The following is an 18,148-nucleotide window of genomic DNA, read 5'->3' as shown; positions in this document are numbered from 1 at the left end:
CAATCGTAGGTAGCTGCAGATATTTTTCTCTCTGGGTGCAATGAGTAATTCTTTGCTGTGAACTTTGCATAGGTGTCAGGAAGGGCATCCAGCCAGTAAAAATGCTCAGCTCCATTCAGTTGCCCTTAATTCACCGCTATGCAAGATATTACAGGGACGTTAAAAGAGGAAAAATTTATCCCACCTCTATTATTTTTACAAATAACTCAAGGTGGAAAACATAGCCAACATATCCAAGCTTCCTCCTTCAATTTCCTCCACAGTAACAACCTTTTGAGGTGGGTTGGGCTGAGAAGGACAGGCCCAAAGTCATCCAGCTGGCTTTTATGGCTAAAGTGGGACTTGAACTCAAATTTTCCTGCTTTCTAGCCTGTGTTAATCATTAGACCAAACTGATCCTCTTTTATTGCAATTCACAATTTTAACCCTTTTGTTGCATGAAGTGAGATGAAAAGCACCATTTTGCCTGTGTGTAATATTATTTAATGGACACATTTCTTTCAAGGGTAGAGTTTGGGGGAGATTTAGATTGGAATGTTAGAGGACCTTTTCCCCCAACGGTGTCTTCAAATAGATTGTAGATAGGTTGTAGATAGTCCCAAGGATACTCTTTTGGGTGATTTTGTTTAGTTTCCATGGAAAGAAAATAAGCTCCATGTGTTTTATATTTCCTGGAATAATAAGTAGATTGGAGTATGGCCCCTTTCAGATTTTCACAATTGTGAAATGTTGTGATTTAACTTTCAAATATAAAACAACAACCCTGCTGTGAAATATTTATAGTAATTGAGAAAAAAGATCTTTAGCAAGATTTGTTTGGAGAGTTAGCACAATACCTTCAGATTGGGCCTTCATTGTCATATGTAATGTGCTTGTTCAATCCAAATTCCAGACAAAAAAACCCCCACTCAAAATGGAAAACAAAACTGCTTTTTAGCAGATCATTCTACATGCACACCAATGTACACAAATGCAGAAATGATATGTACTTGGCCACTAAAGTTCTGTTCTTTTTTGTTCTACGGGCTCTTGACCAGTGGGTTGCAGAAATGGCTGGCCAGGGTGTGCACACGTTGACCTGCATTCCCCCCCCCCATTCACATTAGCACCCACAGTCTGTTTTCACATGCACGTGGGCGTAAATGGGAACGCCAGCGTGGGGGGTATGCTCCCCCTGTTATTGCATGCGTGAATGGGCCGCTAGTGTGTGTGTGTGTGTGTGTGTGTGTGTGCAGTCCATTTGTGCATGTGCGAATGGGTGCTAGCCACTGTGGGGGATGCGCAGCCATTCGCACATGTGCATGGCACCAATGCATGCTGCATGCGCAAATGCAGCCGCTACTACTGAGCCGGTGGATGTGGCCCCGTTTGCATGCACATGAGCAGGCACACAGTAATTTTGAAGCTGCTCTCCCCTCTGGGCTGTGAGCCCGGAAAGATTGGAGAACTCTGCTCTACTGTACTCTATTGTACTCTACTCTACTCTACTCTATTTTGCCTACTCTATTCCTATTCCTATCCCTATCACTATCTTCATTCCATTCCATTCCATTCCATTCCATTCCATTCCATTCCATTCCACCTTTATAGGTGATTACAAGAAGTCCTTGTCTTACAAACATTCATCCAATGACTGTTTGAAATTACAGTGGCACTGAAAAAAGTGACTTACAACTGGTCCTCACACTTACAACCACTGCAGCAACCCCACAATTATATGATCAAAATTTAGGCACTTGGCAACCAGTATGTATTAACGATGGTTTCAGCATCCCAGAGTCATGAGATCGCCATCTGCAACCTTCCTAACTGACTTCTGACAAACAAAGTTAATAGGAAAATGTGGATGATTCACTTAATGATTACAATGATAACCATGGCAAAAAAAGCTCAAAAAGTCAGGTGCAATTCCCTTAAAAATTGTTTAGCTTAGCAACAGAAATTCTTGTCCTAACTGTGGCATAAGCCAAGGATTACCTGTATTCAGAGAAGACACATAGAGATATACATTTATTCAGATTGATCTCCAATCTTTCTGTTCCAATAGAACCAAGTAAATGTCTTCTTTCATTTCTTTAAAATTACATGAAAAGATACTACAAAAACATTGTACAAATAACAATAGTTATTAGAGCTGGCTAATGTTTTGAATTTGAAGACATAATTTCCCAGGTGAGGGGCAAAGGCATGAATCTCTACAGTGGCTTAATCCAAATTAATCTTGTCCTGTGAGAGATTCCTGGGAACAGATTCTGAGACAGAATCTTCCAAGTGAATATGGTGGCCCCGACTCTGCAATTTTATTTATTTATATCCCAGCTTTATTATTTTTACAAATAACTCAAGGCTGTGAACATATCCAAAACACCTTCCTCCTCCTATTTTCTCTGCAACAGCAACCTTGTGAGGTGGGTTGGGCTGAGAGAGAGGGACCGGCCCAAGGTCACCAGTTGGCTTTCATGCCTAAGGCAGGACTAGAACTCTCAGTCTCCTGGTGATTGGCCCAAAGTCACCCAGCTGGCTTTCATGCCTAAGGCAGGACTAGAACTCTCAGTCTCCTGGTGATTGGCCCAAAGTCACCCAACTGGCTTTCATGCCTAAGGCAGGACTAGAACTCTCAGTCTCCTGGTGATTGGCCTAAAGTCAACCAACTGGCTTTCACGCCTAAGGCTGGACTAGAACTCCCAGTCTCCGGATGATTGGCCCAAAGTCACCCAGCTGGCTTTCATGCCTAAGGCAGGACTAGAACTCTCAGTCTCCTGGTGATTGCCCCAAAGTCACCCAGCTGGCTTTCATGCCTAAGGTGGGATTAGAACCTGTGGTCTCTTGCATTCTGGGGTGGTATCTTAACTACTAGGCCAAGCTGATTCTGAATTGAAGCGCATCTCTTTTTAATGAATGCCCCATGTGGACACACATAATTTCACAGGATTCAATCAACAACTGCCTTTTGAAGTTCTTGAAAGTTCTGCTTCAGACACCAGTGACAGTATCTCGGCCCTTTGTCTTCTGTAGGCATCTTTTTCTATTGCTTTCAGTTTTCATCAAGATCTTTTTCAATAACTCTTGCCTTCACAATATGGGCTCAAGGTATTTAAACTTTAGCATTATTATTACTGCCATCTGGTTTTATTTTGTCTGGCACTGAATGATTTTGTTCTTCTTGGTGTCCAAGGCATTCTCCACAATATTGTCCAGTACTACAATTCAAAGACATCAATCATTGTCTTTGTTCACCCTTTCTGATAATCTAGCTTTCACACCCATATGTTACAACTGGGAGAACTCTGGCCTTGGCCAACACAGTGCTAGGCTGCATTAACAGAGGGATAGAATCAAAATCACATGAAGTACTAATACCACTTTACAATGCCTTGGGAAGGCCACACCTGGAATACTGCATCCAGTTTTTGTCAACACAATGTAAAAAAGATGTCGAGACTCTAGAAAGGGTACAGAGAAGAGCAACAAAGATGATTGGGGGACTGGAGGCTAAAACATATAGGGAACGGTTGCTGGAATTGGGTATGTCTAGTTTAATGAAAAGAAGGGCGAGGGGGTGACTTGATAGCAGTGTTCCAATATCTCAGGGGCTGCCCCAAAGAAGAGGGAGTCAAGCTATTCTCCAAAGCACCTGAAAGCAGGACAAGAAGCAATGGATGGAAAGTAGTCAAAGAGAGAAGCAACCTAGAACTAAGGAGAAACTTCCTGACAGTTAGAACAATTAACCAGTGGAACAACCTGCCTCCAGAAGTGGTGAATGCTCCAACACTGGAAGTTTTTAAGAAGAGACTGGACAGCCATTTGTCTGAAATGGTATAGGGTTTCCTGCCTGAGCAGGGGGTTTGACTAGATGACCTCCAAGGTCCCTTCCAACTTCTTCTTTTTGTTCTTCTTCTTGTTCTTCTTCTTCTTCTTGTTCTTCTTCTTGTTCTTCTTGTTCTTGTTCTTCTTGTTCTTGTTCTTGTTCTTCTTTTTCTTCTTCTTCTTCTTCTTCTTCTTCTTCTTCTTCTTCTTCTTCTTCTTCTTCTTCTTCTTCTTCTTATTATTATTATTATTATTATTATTATTATTATTATTATTATTATTATTATTATTATTATTATTATTATTATTATTATTATTATTATCCTTGTTGTCAGCGGGAAGTCTCTGCAATATATGAAGTTTTCCTACATCCATCAGCGTCTTTCTCCCAAGTAATACCCCAAAGGTGCTTTTTCAAAAGGCAACTGGACTTTGTTTTTCTTTGAAGATGTTTTGCTTCTCATCCAAGAAGCTTCTTCAGTTCTGACACTTCTTGGGTGAGACATGAAACAACTTCAAGGAAAAGCATAGTCCAGTTACCTTTTGAAAAATCATTTTCTGCACATGGCCTGGACGACTGAGAATCTCCATAGATACTCCCAAGTAGTAGATATTTCTACACTCATTGCCACCATCATCCCTATGAATGTTTGAGCCTAGGAAGAGAATGTCAATTACTATTTCAACCTCCTCTTTACCATTTTGTGGGGGATTGGTGTTGCCTCTTGACGTAGACTGAGTTCTGTGCAGTTTTTGCATTTTTGTCATCTTCAAGACAAAAAGTCTCCCTGGATGCTTCTGTCCATCAAAATAGTGGCTCCTTTATGCATATATGTATTTGGACTTCTGTACTATTTCAATCAAATTTTGAGCAACTACAACCATACATATAGTAATATTAAGTTTAAACCACCTAAATACAAAAACTTTCAGGAATAATCTACAAAACATCATACAGGTAGTCCTGAACTTACAAACACAATTAAGCCCAAAATTTCTTTCGGAAAGCAAGACCATTATTAAGTGATCTTTTTACCCTATTTCATGACCTTTCCTGCCACAGTTGTTAAGTGAATCTCTACAGTTGTTAAATTAGTAACACAGTTGTTAAGTGAATCTGGCTTCCCCGTTGACTTTGCTGGTCAGAAGGCCGCAAAAGGTGATCACGTGACCCTGGGACACTACAACCGTCACAAATACGAACCAGTTGCCAATCATCTGAATTTTGATCACGTGACCATGAGGATGCTGCAACGGTTGTAAGTGTGAAAAACAGTTATAATTCACTTTTTTTAGTGCTGTTATAACTTTGAATGGTTATAGATAGAGGGCTAACTGTAATCTGAAACCCTAGCCCCATATCTTAGTTTGTGGACATTTCTCCTAGCAATTTTAATTCTAGTTTCTACTTTGTCATTTCTCATGACATGGTCTACATCAGAGTTTCTCAATTTTGTCCTCTTTAAGATGGGTGGACTTCAATTCCCATGGCTGGCTGGGGAATTCTGGGAATTGAAGTCCACCCGTCTTAAAGAAGACAAGGTTCTATCTACACAGATACTACAGAAGGAAGGTGACTACATGCAACCTTGATACATTCCTTTTCTATTTTAAACCATCTGATTATTAAGGACCATGAGGTCATTGTCAATTCCTAATGATCACATGGGTAGATTTTCTTAAAATAATCTATCCCTAACCTGGTCTTCCAATGGTACATTCTTCGCCACTGTTATATTCTGACTATAGGTCAAAGTAATTGCTGTGATTCAAGATTCATTTTCTGCTCATCATCCAAATTGTATAATAAGCAGTTGAACTGGTTTGTTATATCCATGTTTTTAAACACTATGCATAATTACTTGTAATCCATCCAAAAAACTTAAAATAATGAATGGAAAATGGGGATACTTTTGAATTCCCTTGCTTGTTCTGTGATTCATCAGATGCTAAGCAATGCTGTCCTTTCCTTTCCTGAATTTTATTCTCAACAGTTCTTTTTCCATTAAGTCTGTAAAACCCTGAGGATTATTTTATAAGCATTTGCAATATGTGCAATTGTTTGATAATTTCAGCATTCTTTAACATTGCCCTGCCTATCATTAAATACAGATCAGTAAAAATTCTTCTCATCTCTAGCACAGGTATTTATTCAAATACCCTTACATTATTACAAACGCAATTTCTTTCTTTAGATAAAAATGTAGGTTTAATGCAAAATCAGAACAAGCTCATAGAGTGGACTTATGAATAGATACAAGGTAGGGAGAGAACATCCAATTGGGAATTAGCTTTGAATATTTTTTTCTTGAACCATAATAATTACTTTGACCTATTTACAGATGTATGTATCTTTAATATATTGTTTTGTGTTAAAATGAATATCTGAGGTCAGGTCTTATCACTTATCACTGGGATGGGGAGTTATTAGTTTATTATTATATTTATTTATTTATTTTTATTTCTTTTATATTGTACTTTTATGTCCTGTAAGCCACCTTGAGTTGCCTTGTGTGAGTAGGCGGCAATATAAATTTTCTAAATAAAAATAAAAATAAATAATTTATAAAGGCTACCCTTCGCTATGTGTTAGCTGGGGTGAATGTCATTGAACTCAATGGAGTTTACTTCAGAGTAGAATTATATTGCATGAAATTGTACAGTTAGAGAATTTTTGTCAGCTGACATTCCCATTAATTCTCTTCATCTGACACAGTCTATCCCAAAAGGCCCCCAACGCATTGAAAAATGAAATTCAAAAGAGTGCAGAACTTAATTTCTCTCATTAGTTAGGGTAGCTTCATCCCTGCTAATGTTCAGGAAGTCCCTCAGGATCTGGTTATGTCACCAGGTTGGGGGAGATGGTGACATTTTAAGGCTGCCTATTGGGGATAATACTTTAAAATATTTTAGATTTTTAATGCCACCTTTATTATTTTTATAAATAATTCAAGGAAGCAAACAATACCTAATGCTCCTTTCTTCTCCTATTATTTTTCTCTCCACACAACAACTCTGTGAAATAAATTGGGCGGAGAGAAAGTAACTGGCACAAAGTCACCCAGGCAGCTTTCATGCCTAAGGCAGGATTAGAACTCAGTCTCCTGGTGAATGGCCCAAAGTCACGCAGTTGGTTTTCATGCTTAAGGCAGAACTAGAACTCAGTCTTCTAGTTTTTAGCCTGGTGTCTAGACCAAATTGGCTCTCTGTATATGATAGATATGTGCTAACTATACTTTTCTGTTTATGGTTTGCATACAATTTTATTGTCTATATTTTTATAATGATGTTTTTATATTGTGGTTTAACTTGATTGTTGAATGCTGACCAGAGTTACTTATGGTGACATAGGTGGCTATCTAAATGGCTGAATATATTTTTAAGAAAGTAGCTGATATTTACTGATGTTTGCCACTATGGTTGACAGCCTAATTTTCTTCACTTTCTTCTTGATTAGGAATTCCCTTTGGCGGTTGTTAGAAGACCTCAATGCCACTGCGGCTTTGCAACAATTAATTTCCCGCTGCATAATAGTTCTGACAGATTATTTTGCAGCAGTCTTGAAAATGTCAACAATAGGGCTGAAGTTTCAAATGCTGAAGACCATCGCTTTGTTTATCAAACTCCAGTCCAAGGTATAAGAGAGTCTGTTGACACTTACATTGCTTGTACTCATATCATCTATCATTATATTAATATTTGTAGAGTAAATACACATACAGACCACAGCAATTGAGGAAAGAAGACAGACTTTTACTGTTTAAACAGCATTCTAGAACAATGTTTCCCAAACTTTGGCCATTTTAAGATGTATGGTCTTCAACTTCCAGAATACCTCAGCCCACCGTTTTTTAAATGTGTCCATTAAACAAGAAATATGTCCATTAAATAAGAGCTGTGGTGGCACAGTGGTTAGAATGCAATATTGCAGCTAACTAATTGCTCACTGCCAGCAGTTTGATCCTGACCGGCTCAAGGTTGACCCAGCCTTCCATCCTTCTGAGGTCAGTAAAATTAGGACTCAGATTATTGGGACAATAATGCTGACTTTGTAAACTGCTTAAAGAGGGCTATACAACACTATGAAGCAGTGTATAATACTAAGTGCTATTGCTATTGTCATTCTGGGATTTGAAGTCCATACATCTTAAAATGGTTGGGAAGCACTGGTGTAGACTTACACTTCCATATTTCAACTTACAGAATTATCACCAGTGGTCATTCTGGCCAGACAATTCTGTAAAGTAAAGTCCACACATCTGGAAATTGCCTACTTTGTGTCATTTCCCCCTGCAGGGGCAGGTGGACACAAAGGAAGGAGCAAAGGGTGAAACACAAGTTGCACATGGTGACACTTCATATATATTTTTGCAATGCAAATTAAAAAGGTGGACCTTGCATTGTGTACATCACCACACACATTTCATTATGTGCACCTCATGGTTAGAATAGTTTGTTTCTAGTGGCCCTATCCTGTTTTTTTAGTGTAATTTAACGTACCAGTAAAAGTATCCAAGGGCCTATATGGTAAGGTGGGTGAGGTAGAATTCAAATTGATGTGGTATAGCCGGGATTGTGCAAGAATAAATAAAAATGAGATCCAGACAGCTGTGAGGAAAGAAGAAATATTTTTTTTTATTGAAAAGTTTTAAAATACAATTTTCCTTTAAAAAAAACCCCTTCCCCCTCCCTCCTCCCCCCCTACCTCCCCTCCTCCCCCCTCCCTCCTCCCCCCTTAAAAACAAAGAGTTTGCCTTTAGAGGCAGCTGCAGAGAAATTGGGTATATAGTAACATACTTTTATAGGGGAGGTTGTTTTGGTGTGGAAGTGTCTATGTGCTGATTCTAGGGTGACACTTGATGGGCATGTGTGCAGGTATGTCTGTGACATTTATACTTGTGAATAAGCAGTTCCACTGGGAGACTTAATTAACTCTATTTGTATTTTCAGACCTTATCCTTTGATATATGGATTACATTTGGGTAACTTATTGGGGGTTTGAAGAAGTTTGAGTAAAAGATTTTCCCTGTTTGTTATTTTTACTTAATTAACTTAGTTTCCATTTGATTCTCAATTATCTAGTGGAGATGCTGATTCTTAGTCCATTGTGAATTCTGTTAATGTTTTAAAGGAAGATGGAAACGGTATGAAGAATAAAATATATTTTGATATAAAACTTCTCATAGTATGCTGAATTGGCACCCAGTTTCAAATCTGACATAATAATAGTAATAATGATGATGATGATGATGATGATGATGATGATGATGATGATGATGATGATGATGATGATGATGTTGGAAGGGACCTTGGATGTCATGTAGTCCAATCCCCTGCTCAGGCAGGAAACCCTGTAACATTTCAGACAAATGTCCAGTCTCTTCTTAAAAACTTCCAGTGTTGGAGCATTCACAGTTTTTGGAGGTAGGTTGTTCCACTGATTAATTGTTCTAATTGTCAGAAAATTTCTCCTTAGTTCTAGGTTGCTTCTCTCTTTGGTTAGTTTCTATCTGTTGCTTCTTGTCCTGCCTTCAGGTGCTTTGGAGAGTAGCTTGACTCTCTCTTCTTTATGGCAGCCCCTGAGATTTTGGAAGACTGCTATCATGTCACCCCTCGCCCTTCTCTTCATTAAAGTAGACATACCCAATTCCAGCAACCATTCTTTATATGTTTTAGCCTTCAGTCCCCTGATAATCTTTGTTGCTCTTCTCTGCACTCTTTCTAGAGTCTCTGCACTCTTTCTAGAGTCTCTGTACTCTTTCTAGAGTACAGACATGTGATAGAGAAAGGTCAAATTGGATGACTTTAGGACTATCTCCTCCTCTCTTAGCGTAACCATCTTTGTGAAGTTGTGGTGGAAGTTCTGGCATTAAGAGGAGGAGAGGAATGAAACAGTTGAATCCCTTGTGGGGAGGAAGAAGCTGAAGAAAGATCCTCCATAAAACTTAGCAGTATTTATCTAGTAGTTACGCAGTGTGTGCTTTAGTCTGGCAAGATTCCCATCTATAGGTGAACAGTAATAACATATCACTTTGATCAGTTAATTGTGTCATTTTTTCTTCTTCCTTGTGCCTGACAATTATGGGCATAATATTGAAGAAGAAATGGTTTTGTTTTTTTACTATGGTAAACTTCCTGAGGATAGGTAGAGTATAAATCTGATAAGTAAATAAACTCTCATCCTATGTTCTGTTCTGTTCTCCTATGATTTTGATGCTTTTTAGAAAGATTTACAGTTTTTTTAACTGCTGTTTTTCTTTTTCTGGTTGAGCTGCATTCGTTTCTTGATTTCAGAACTGCTGATCAGTTCTCCTTGAAACTGTGTCTTATCAATTTTCATCTTCTTTAATGTTGCCTGGAAGTCATTTGCAGTGAAAGATAAACCACAGTCTGTAGGTCTGTGTCCCTGTGTGTCCAAGTATGAACATGTTCATCTATAAAAAGATCTCCAACTGCTTTTGCTAAAAAAAAGGAGATTTTCAAAGTCCAGCTTTCCCATTGTTATGTCAGCTGTCCACCCTTGGGAGGGAAATGATTAATTGATTTATTAAATTTGCATGCCATCCTTCTTGCTGTCATCTGTCTTTGGGTGGCTCAAGTAGGATAAAAATTACAGCTTCAAAAAGGAAAAAAAAGAAAGAAAAGAAAAAAGGAAGGAAGGAAGGAAGGAAGGAAGGAAGGAAAGAGAGAGAGAGAGAGAGAGAGAGAGAGAGAGAGAGAGCTAATTCCCTTGAAGAAAAATAAGCTATAAATTTACTAAATTGTAAATGGATATGAATAAATGTCAACATTTTAAAAATAAGCAATACCTCCTATATAATCCAACTGGCTTCACACAATACATTTAACACATAACTACGACATAACTGCTCTCTTTACATAGCATGTTACACCCAAAAAAACACATCACAGCTTAACATATTGGTCTGGTTAACCCAACATCTCAAGACAGCAGTTGGGCTCCACAACATGCTGATCAACAGATTACTTAGCTTCATGAGGTTAGCCTATAAAAGGAATGTTTCTCAATCCATAACTGAAAATAAACCCCCATAACATTAAGCCAGGTTTTATTAATCCTGGTTCTTTGAGCAAGCTATGATGGGCTGGGTTCACTAGTAATAATATACCACAATAGGCAGATAGACACTTTTTGAGCTAAAGATCAATGAGCCACATTACAGCTTAGTCTTTATGAGCCAGGTCTCCCTGGTGGAGACATTTTCAGCATGGTTTCTGAAGAACCTCTTGTGATAAAAAAAAGGTTGGACTGTCTATTTATTTTTATTTTAATTTATCACATTGTCATGGGCCACCCATTTTTACTTTAAACCAGGGGTTGTTGTTGTTGTTGTTAGTTGCGAAGTCGTGTCCAACCCATCGCGACCCTATGGACAACGTTCCTCCAGGCCTTCCTGTCCTCTACCATCTTCTGGAGTCCATTTAAGCTCACGCCTACTGTTTCAGTGACTCCATCCAGCCACCTCATTCTCTGTCGTCCCCTTCTTCTAGTGCCCTCAATCTTTCCCACCATTAGGCTCTTCTCCAGTGAGTCCTTCCTTCTCATTAGGTGGCCAAAGTATTTGAGTTTTAGCTTCAGGATCTGGCCTTCTAAAGAGCAGTCAGGGTTGATCTCCTCTAGGACTGACCGGTTTGATCGCCTTGCAGTCCAAGGGACTCGCAGGAGTCTTCTCCAGCACCATAGTTCAAAGGCCTCAATTTTTTGGCGCTCAGCCTTTCTTATGGTCCAACTTTCACTGCCATACATTGCAACTGGGAAGACCATAGCCTTGACTATACACACTTTTGTTGACAGGGTGATGTCCCTGCTTTTTAGTGTGCTGTCTAGATTTGCCATGGCTTTCCTCCCAAGGAGCAAGCGTCTTTTAATTTCTTGGCTACAGTCGCCGTCTGCAGTGATCTTGGAGCCCAGGAAAATAAAATCTGTCACTACCTCCAGGGGTACTTTACTTTAAACCATGGGCTGGACGCGCCATCCGGAAGCTGCGCCCACCCCATTGCCAGCAATGGCAAAACTGTCCCGATATGTTGCGCGACATCATGTGATGTCGCGGGTTTGACACGTCTACTTTAAACCAAACTAGGGGAATGATGTAATGAGCATGACTTTAAAATAAGACGATATCGTTCCTCTCTGTGTTGGCTGGATCCACAGCAAAGTATAAGACTAAAATGATCTCTGATACAAATATATAACTTCCAACCTTTGTACGATGATGATATTAAGCCATTTTGTCACATCCTCTCTTGCCTTGGGAATGTTTAGATGACCTAGAATCTCATATCCAGAACTGACTCATGTTTTTAAAAGAATATTGACACTCTAGATTAAATCCAGAACAGGGCAACCAAGATAATAAGGGTCTGGAAGAAAAATGAGAAATAGCTGACGACATTGTGTATCTTTAGTATGGAGAAGAGGAAGCCAGAGGGAGACCCGATAGCTGCCTTTTGTCAAGCATGGGGGAAATCAAGAGATTCAGGCAGTTCAGTTTAGGCAGAGTATAAAGATTTATTGCAAGTTTAAGCTGTCTACAAGAATCTGAGCTACTAACGGTCAAGGGAAATGAGTGGGAATTAAAGTATTTGAGGTGGGATGGACTTAGATCTCTTGTGGGTACGCAGGGACTCATGACTGATGATGCATTTGTCCCCTCCCTCAGGCTTAGCCTGGTCATCTCCTACACCTTTAAGACTCTGAAGATGAGGCAGAACCGGAAATTTCTGGTTCTGCTTCAGGGCTGCCCAGAAAATAGGGCAAGGAACAAGGGGTTTAAATCACAAGTAGATTTTGGTTGGTCATACAGGGGAAAGTCCTAGGTAAGAACTTATGAACTATGGAACAGACTGACTTGAGAGATGGTAGAATCACACCTTCAATGGAAATATTTTAACAGAAGCTGGGCAGCCATCTGTGGAGAATGCTGTAGTAGTAGGTCAAATGGATGGAGGGCTGGTACAGATGAAGATCCCTTTCAATTGTTAGATGATGATGATGATATATGATATGATATGATATGATATGATATGATATGATATGATGATATGATGATATGATATGATATGATATGATATGATATGATATGATATGATATGATATGAATAGCAGTGTTGCAATATCTAAGGGGCTACCACAAAGAAGAAGGGGTCAACCTATTCTCCAAAACACCACAATGGATGGAAACTAATCAAGGAGAAATCTAAACTAGAACTAAGGAGAAATTTCCTGACAGACAGAACAATTAATCAGTGGAACAGCTTGCCTTCAGACGTTGTGGGTGCTCCAACACGAGAGGTTTTCAAGAAGAAATTGACAACCATTTGTCTGAAATGATATGGGGTTTCCTGCTTGAGCAGGAGGTTGGACTAGAAAACCTCCAAGGTCCCTTCCAACTCTGTTATTCTGTTATTCTATAACAGTATTAGCAAAAAAGCAACTTAATAAGTAATGGGAGAAGCAGTTTTTTATTTGACTGTAGTCAGATATATTATTTATGTTTGCTTGCAGATACCCGTTGTATTGACCGGAATTTTCTCCCCACCAAATCAAAAGCCCTTGTTGCTTTGTCAAGCTTCCCAGGAGCTGGGAACACATGGCTTCGCCATTTAATAGAGCATGCCACAGGAGTCTACACAGGGAGCTACTACTTTGATGGAACTCTGTATAATAAAGGTATGTGCTGACTCTTCCCTAGATTGCATTTCCGAAAGTAGCTTGGCCTAAGTCAAGTTGGGTCAAGCTGTGGATTAAAAGCAGCCAATGCTTTGGAGGTCAGTGGACAACCTACAACTTTGGAGGCATGTGCTGGGTGGTTTTTGCAAAATAGCTGCCACAGTGGTTGTTGCCCATCCCCAAATGTCTTTTAAGGGGTAAGACCATTTTTCATTATCTCCTCTACATTCGCACATGGTCTCTGTCATCTCAGCTTTCTTTTGGTTTGCATGGTGCAGTTGATCTCAATCTAGACAACTGCTACTGCCTTCTAGATCTTTTGAGACTACAACTACCAGAATTCCAAGCAAAATGGATGTCATGATAACCACGTGCCCAATCACATTATCTAAGATGTTCTAAAGTCCTATTATATATCTATGGTGGATCTGTATGTTTTGGAAATTATTTGAAAGAATGTTTCTGAATATATGGAACCAAAAGTTTCCATTTGAAACAGCCCCTTCTTTTTTCAGACTCCTGCATGATCCTGAAAAATGTCAGATGCTAAAAATTGCTACTGCTAGCTTATAAAAGACACAACTATTATGATTTTGACATTAAAATGACTACATCTTTTATCTGACCCTGGAGTAAAAATGGCTGTATTAATGAATCATATTAAAAACATGGTTGCTTTTATGTGGCCTAGTATGAGATGCATAGCAAATAATTTTAATAGCTAAACTAAACTAAGCTAAGCTAAGCTAAACTAAAGACATGGTTGCTTTTATGAACTGACCAATTAAAGTAGTGAGGTTTCCAGTCTGAAGAGCTGTACCCTTGCGCTGTGCTCATTCTGAAACACCTCTTTCACATCATCATTGGACCAAAGCTAGGGCTGTGTATTCTCAATGTGATCGCCCCTCTCTTTAGTTCCAATTTTGGAGCTTACATTTATTTAATTCATCATTTACCATCACAAGCTTATATTGCTAAATAGTACTCACCAATTAGACTATGTGAGCATATAATAAGAACCTCTGAAGATATTTAAATATCAATTCCAGGTTCAATTCAAGGTGTTGGTTATTACCTTTAAAGCCCTGCAGGTCATGGGTCCAGGTTACTTGAGGAACTATCTCAAACTGATGGGATTGGCCTGCCGTACCCAGGCTGGCAGAGGAGGCACATTGCGAATCCTGTCAGCCAAGGAATTTTGGCTGGTGGGATCCAGGAAAAGATCCTTCCCTGTCATGGTTCCTGCCCTTTGGAGTATCTTACATCCTGAGGTTAGATTGGCTCTCATTCTACTGACCTTCTGTAAAGGCCTTAAGACCTGGCTCTGCCAGCTGGCTTGGGACCCCAACGGGGGAGCATCACACTGGAGGTGGTTGATTAATTAACAACCAATCCCACCTCCCCCTCTCCCCCCCCCCAAATCTGGCTTGCTCCTTCCCCGTCTTGTAACTAATGATTTGACTTTGATGGTGTTTTCATTTTATTGTATCAGGAATATTTATCTTTGGTGATTCAAATATTTTTATGCCGTAACCTAGCCGCACGATGGGCAGCAAATAAATGTAATAAATAAATAAATTCAGAATGAAAATTAATTTAAATCATAGACAATTAAAAACACACCATTTTTTAAAATAACCAAGCTCTTAGTGGCTATTTTTAATGTCAACACAAACTTCACTTTACTCAATGAATGGAAACTCAGATAACTATAGGAAAGACTTGACTTGGGTTACCACCTGATCACAGTTATGTCATTTGTAGGTGAACTTCTCCAGATGATGTCAATGAATGGGGAGGAATAATAGAAAAGAAAGCATTTTCTTCTGTAACATATATCCGAGAATTTTTAAGACTTTGAAAATAGTAACCCCAGTCTTTACATCCTGCCCAGGTTTCAAAGGAGAAAAGGACCATTGGAGAAGCAGAAGAACTATTTGTGTCAAAACACATGAGAGTGGCAGAAAGGAAATTGAAATGTTTGATGCAGCCATCTTACTGATACGCAACCCGTACAAATCGCTGGTGGCGGAATTCAACCGGAAGTGTGCAGGCCATCTTGGATATGCCACAGATCAGAACTGGAAAAGTAAAGGTAAACAGGGTAGCTAGTTCTCTTGTGATCATTTTGGCCCTGGGAATATTTCTTCCTACCATGGAAGGATTGGGGTCAGTTTGAGATGGCAACAGTTAGAATCATTGCCAAATAGACCCATAGCATCTCTCAGCAACTTCCCCAGATGATTAATTCATTCTGAGATAAGCCAGTGACCTTCGGTCCTTCTGCCGTGACCCGAAGACCTGGTTGTTCCAACAAGCGGGCCTGGACTGACTACGATTTTTAATTAGGCTTTTACTGGGTTAAATTGTTTTGTAATTTTGTATTTATTGCTTAATTCTCTTTTAAATTTTTTACTCTATGTTTTTTAATTTTTATTGTTGTGAGCCGCCCTGAGTCCTCAGGGAGAAGGGCGGCATATAAATTTAATGAAATAAAATGAAATGAATGAAAGAATGCAAAGGGTTTCAAAGTGAGTGAGTAGCAGTTGTTTTCTTGCCCACAAATAAATTGGAAGCTGCTATCATTTTTAACATAGATTGGACCTCATTGAATCCTTCCTATGACTAACCTTGAAGCAAACCTTTCCAGACATGTGGGGCTACTGCAGAAAAGACCCTTTCTCTTATGTTAGCCAGCTGAAATGCTTTATTTCAAATGTTATTTCTACTATTCTATGACTATTCTATGGCTACCTATTGTAAGAGAAGAGCAGGCAGAGCTTGGGGCAGAATCAAGTGAGTAATCAGCCTAGAATCATTATGTTGCCCTCCGGGTGCGATTCAAGGTGCTGATAATCACCTTTAAAGCCCTACATGGCTTAGGCCTGGGGTACTTGCGAGACCACCTGCTGCCAATGTCAATCTCCCATCACCCGGTTCGCTCCCACAGAGTCGGCCTCCTCAGGGTGCCATTGGCCAGGCAATGCCAGCTGGCAACCCCCAGGGGCTTCTCTGTGGGCGCACCGACCCTCTGGAATGAACTGTCCCCAGAGCTGCGGATGGCCCCTGACCTTTGGTCCTTCTGCCATGACCTAAAGACCTGGTTATTCCAACAAGCGGGCCTGGACTGATCATGGTTTTTAAATTTGGTTTTTATTGGTTTAAATTGTTCTTATTTCTTATATTGTTTAATCCTCTTTTAATTTTTGTATTTATATCTTTTAACTTTTTATTGTTGTGAGCCATCCTGAGTCCTCAGGGAGAAGGGCGGCATATAAATTTAATAAACCTTAAACCTTATATGCTCCAAGTGCACGCCCCCTTGAATTCTGTTGACTCTTATCGAGTGCCAATTTAGTGCTGACCGTTAATTGACTAGATTCAAAAAGGTGCAATTTTTAACCCCTGCACAGTGCTCCAAAAAGCCACTTATGCAGGCATATGTAACATCTTTATGGTATTTCTTGCCCCACAGAATGGCCTGATTTTGTAAACAGCTATGCTTCCTGGTGGGCCTCTCATGTGCTCGACTGGCTTAAATACGGCAAGCGTCTCCTCGTGGTTCATTACGAAGACTTAGAAGAAGCCCTTCTTCCCAAGCTGAGGGAAATGGTTGAATTTCTGAACTTCACAGTGACTTACGATCGACTCCTCTGTGTTGAAAATAACCGAGACGGGAATTTCAAGCGGTCGGGAGCCAAGCAGAAGGAGTTTGAACCCTTCACAAAGGAAATGAAAGAAGTGATAGATCAGCTTATTGTGATAGTGGATAAAGCCCTACGTGAGAGGAACTTTACAGGGCTGCCAAAAATGTATTTGCGCAGATGATGCCCTGCAGCCAGTTTGCTGCATTGTTAAGGAAAGACCGAATAATGAAATTAAAGAAAAGGCCAGGATTTTATAGCATTTAAAAGAAAGATTTGCACAGAGTCTGCTGATGAATGCAAATTCTTAAGACTTGGACAGTCTTCAGGGTACTAAGTGCTATGAAAGGCAAGCAATGAAGGATGGAAATTAGGTTATAAACCGAGGCAAAAGCCATTAGCATCTCTGCCTGTGTGTGTCCTTTTCTCTATAAATGGCTACAAATTTTAACATTTTTGTGCACTGCTAATTCTGGGAAATGTGGCTGGGGGCGGGAAGCAACAGTGTCTCTTATCCTTACTGCCTACTAGCAATATTTTCTCAAGAGTATCAAACATTTTTATAGAGGTTTTTGGCAATTCAAATGTGTATTTTTCCCCTGGGGTTTTGGTTTGTTGGTTCTTTTGTTTCAAACTCATCCTGACAAATATTTTTAGTGAAGCAAATTAATGGGAAAAAAATTGTCTTTGTCCTTTTTTTCCGCCATTTCTTAAAAGTTTGCTTGCCAATTGGGATATGATACATGAAGATATTTCAGTGTTTCTTGCTATTTCCTATTTACAAAATAATCCTGTATGTGTGTATTTAGCTGCAAATCTTGACAACTATAATGAGATTTACTCCCAGGTAAGTGTGTTGGCGATTATAGTCTTAGGAATGAAATTAATTTGGTGGAAATTATTTTCATAAACTTATTTCTTTAATTGGCTTATAATAACAACAACAATTCTAGAAACATTCCAAACACAATGGCTTTCTGGCCCTTAAATAATTAAATAAGTG

At 39.4% G+C, this 18,148-nt stretch overlaps 1 protein-coding gene across 5 annotated transcripts in view; it reads left to right on the top strand.

The window, feature by feature from the left end:
- The window catches only part of WSCD1 (WSC domain containing 1), a 404,046-nt gene extending 386,226 nt beyond the window's left edge, over positions 1 to 17,820 (top strand). For all 5 annotated transcript variants that reach the window (XM_083379735.1, XM_083379736.1, XM_083379732.1 and 2 more), the window contains 4 exons: positions 7,265 to 7,442; positions 13,337 to 13,501; positions 15,396 to 15,596; positions 16,977 to 17,820. In XM_083379735.1, coding sequence (XP_083235861.1) covers positions 7,265 to 7,442; positions 13,337 to 13,501; positions 15,396 to 15,596; positions 16,977 to 17,329 — 897 coding nt within the window. In that variant the 3' untranslated portion in view covers positions 17,330 to 17,820. The remainder of the gene's footprint in view (positions 1 to 7,264; positions 7,443 to 13,336; positions 13,502 to 15,395; positions 15,597 to 16,976) is intronic.
- The last annotated feature ends 328 nt before the right edge of the window (positions 17,821 to 18,148 follow it).

This window comes from Vipera ursinii (genome assembly GCF_947247035.1).
Source record: "Vipera ursinii genome assembly, chromosome: 1".
Taxonomy (NCBI): domain Eukaryota; kingdom Metazoa; phylum Chordata; class Lepidosauria; order Squamata; family Viperidae; genus Vipera; species Vipera ursinii.
This window is presented reverse-complemented; position numbering and strand designations above follow the sequence as displayed.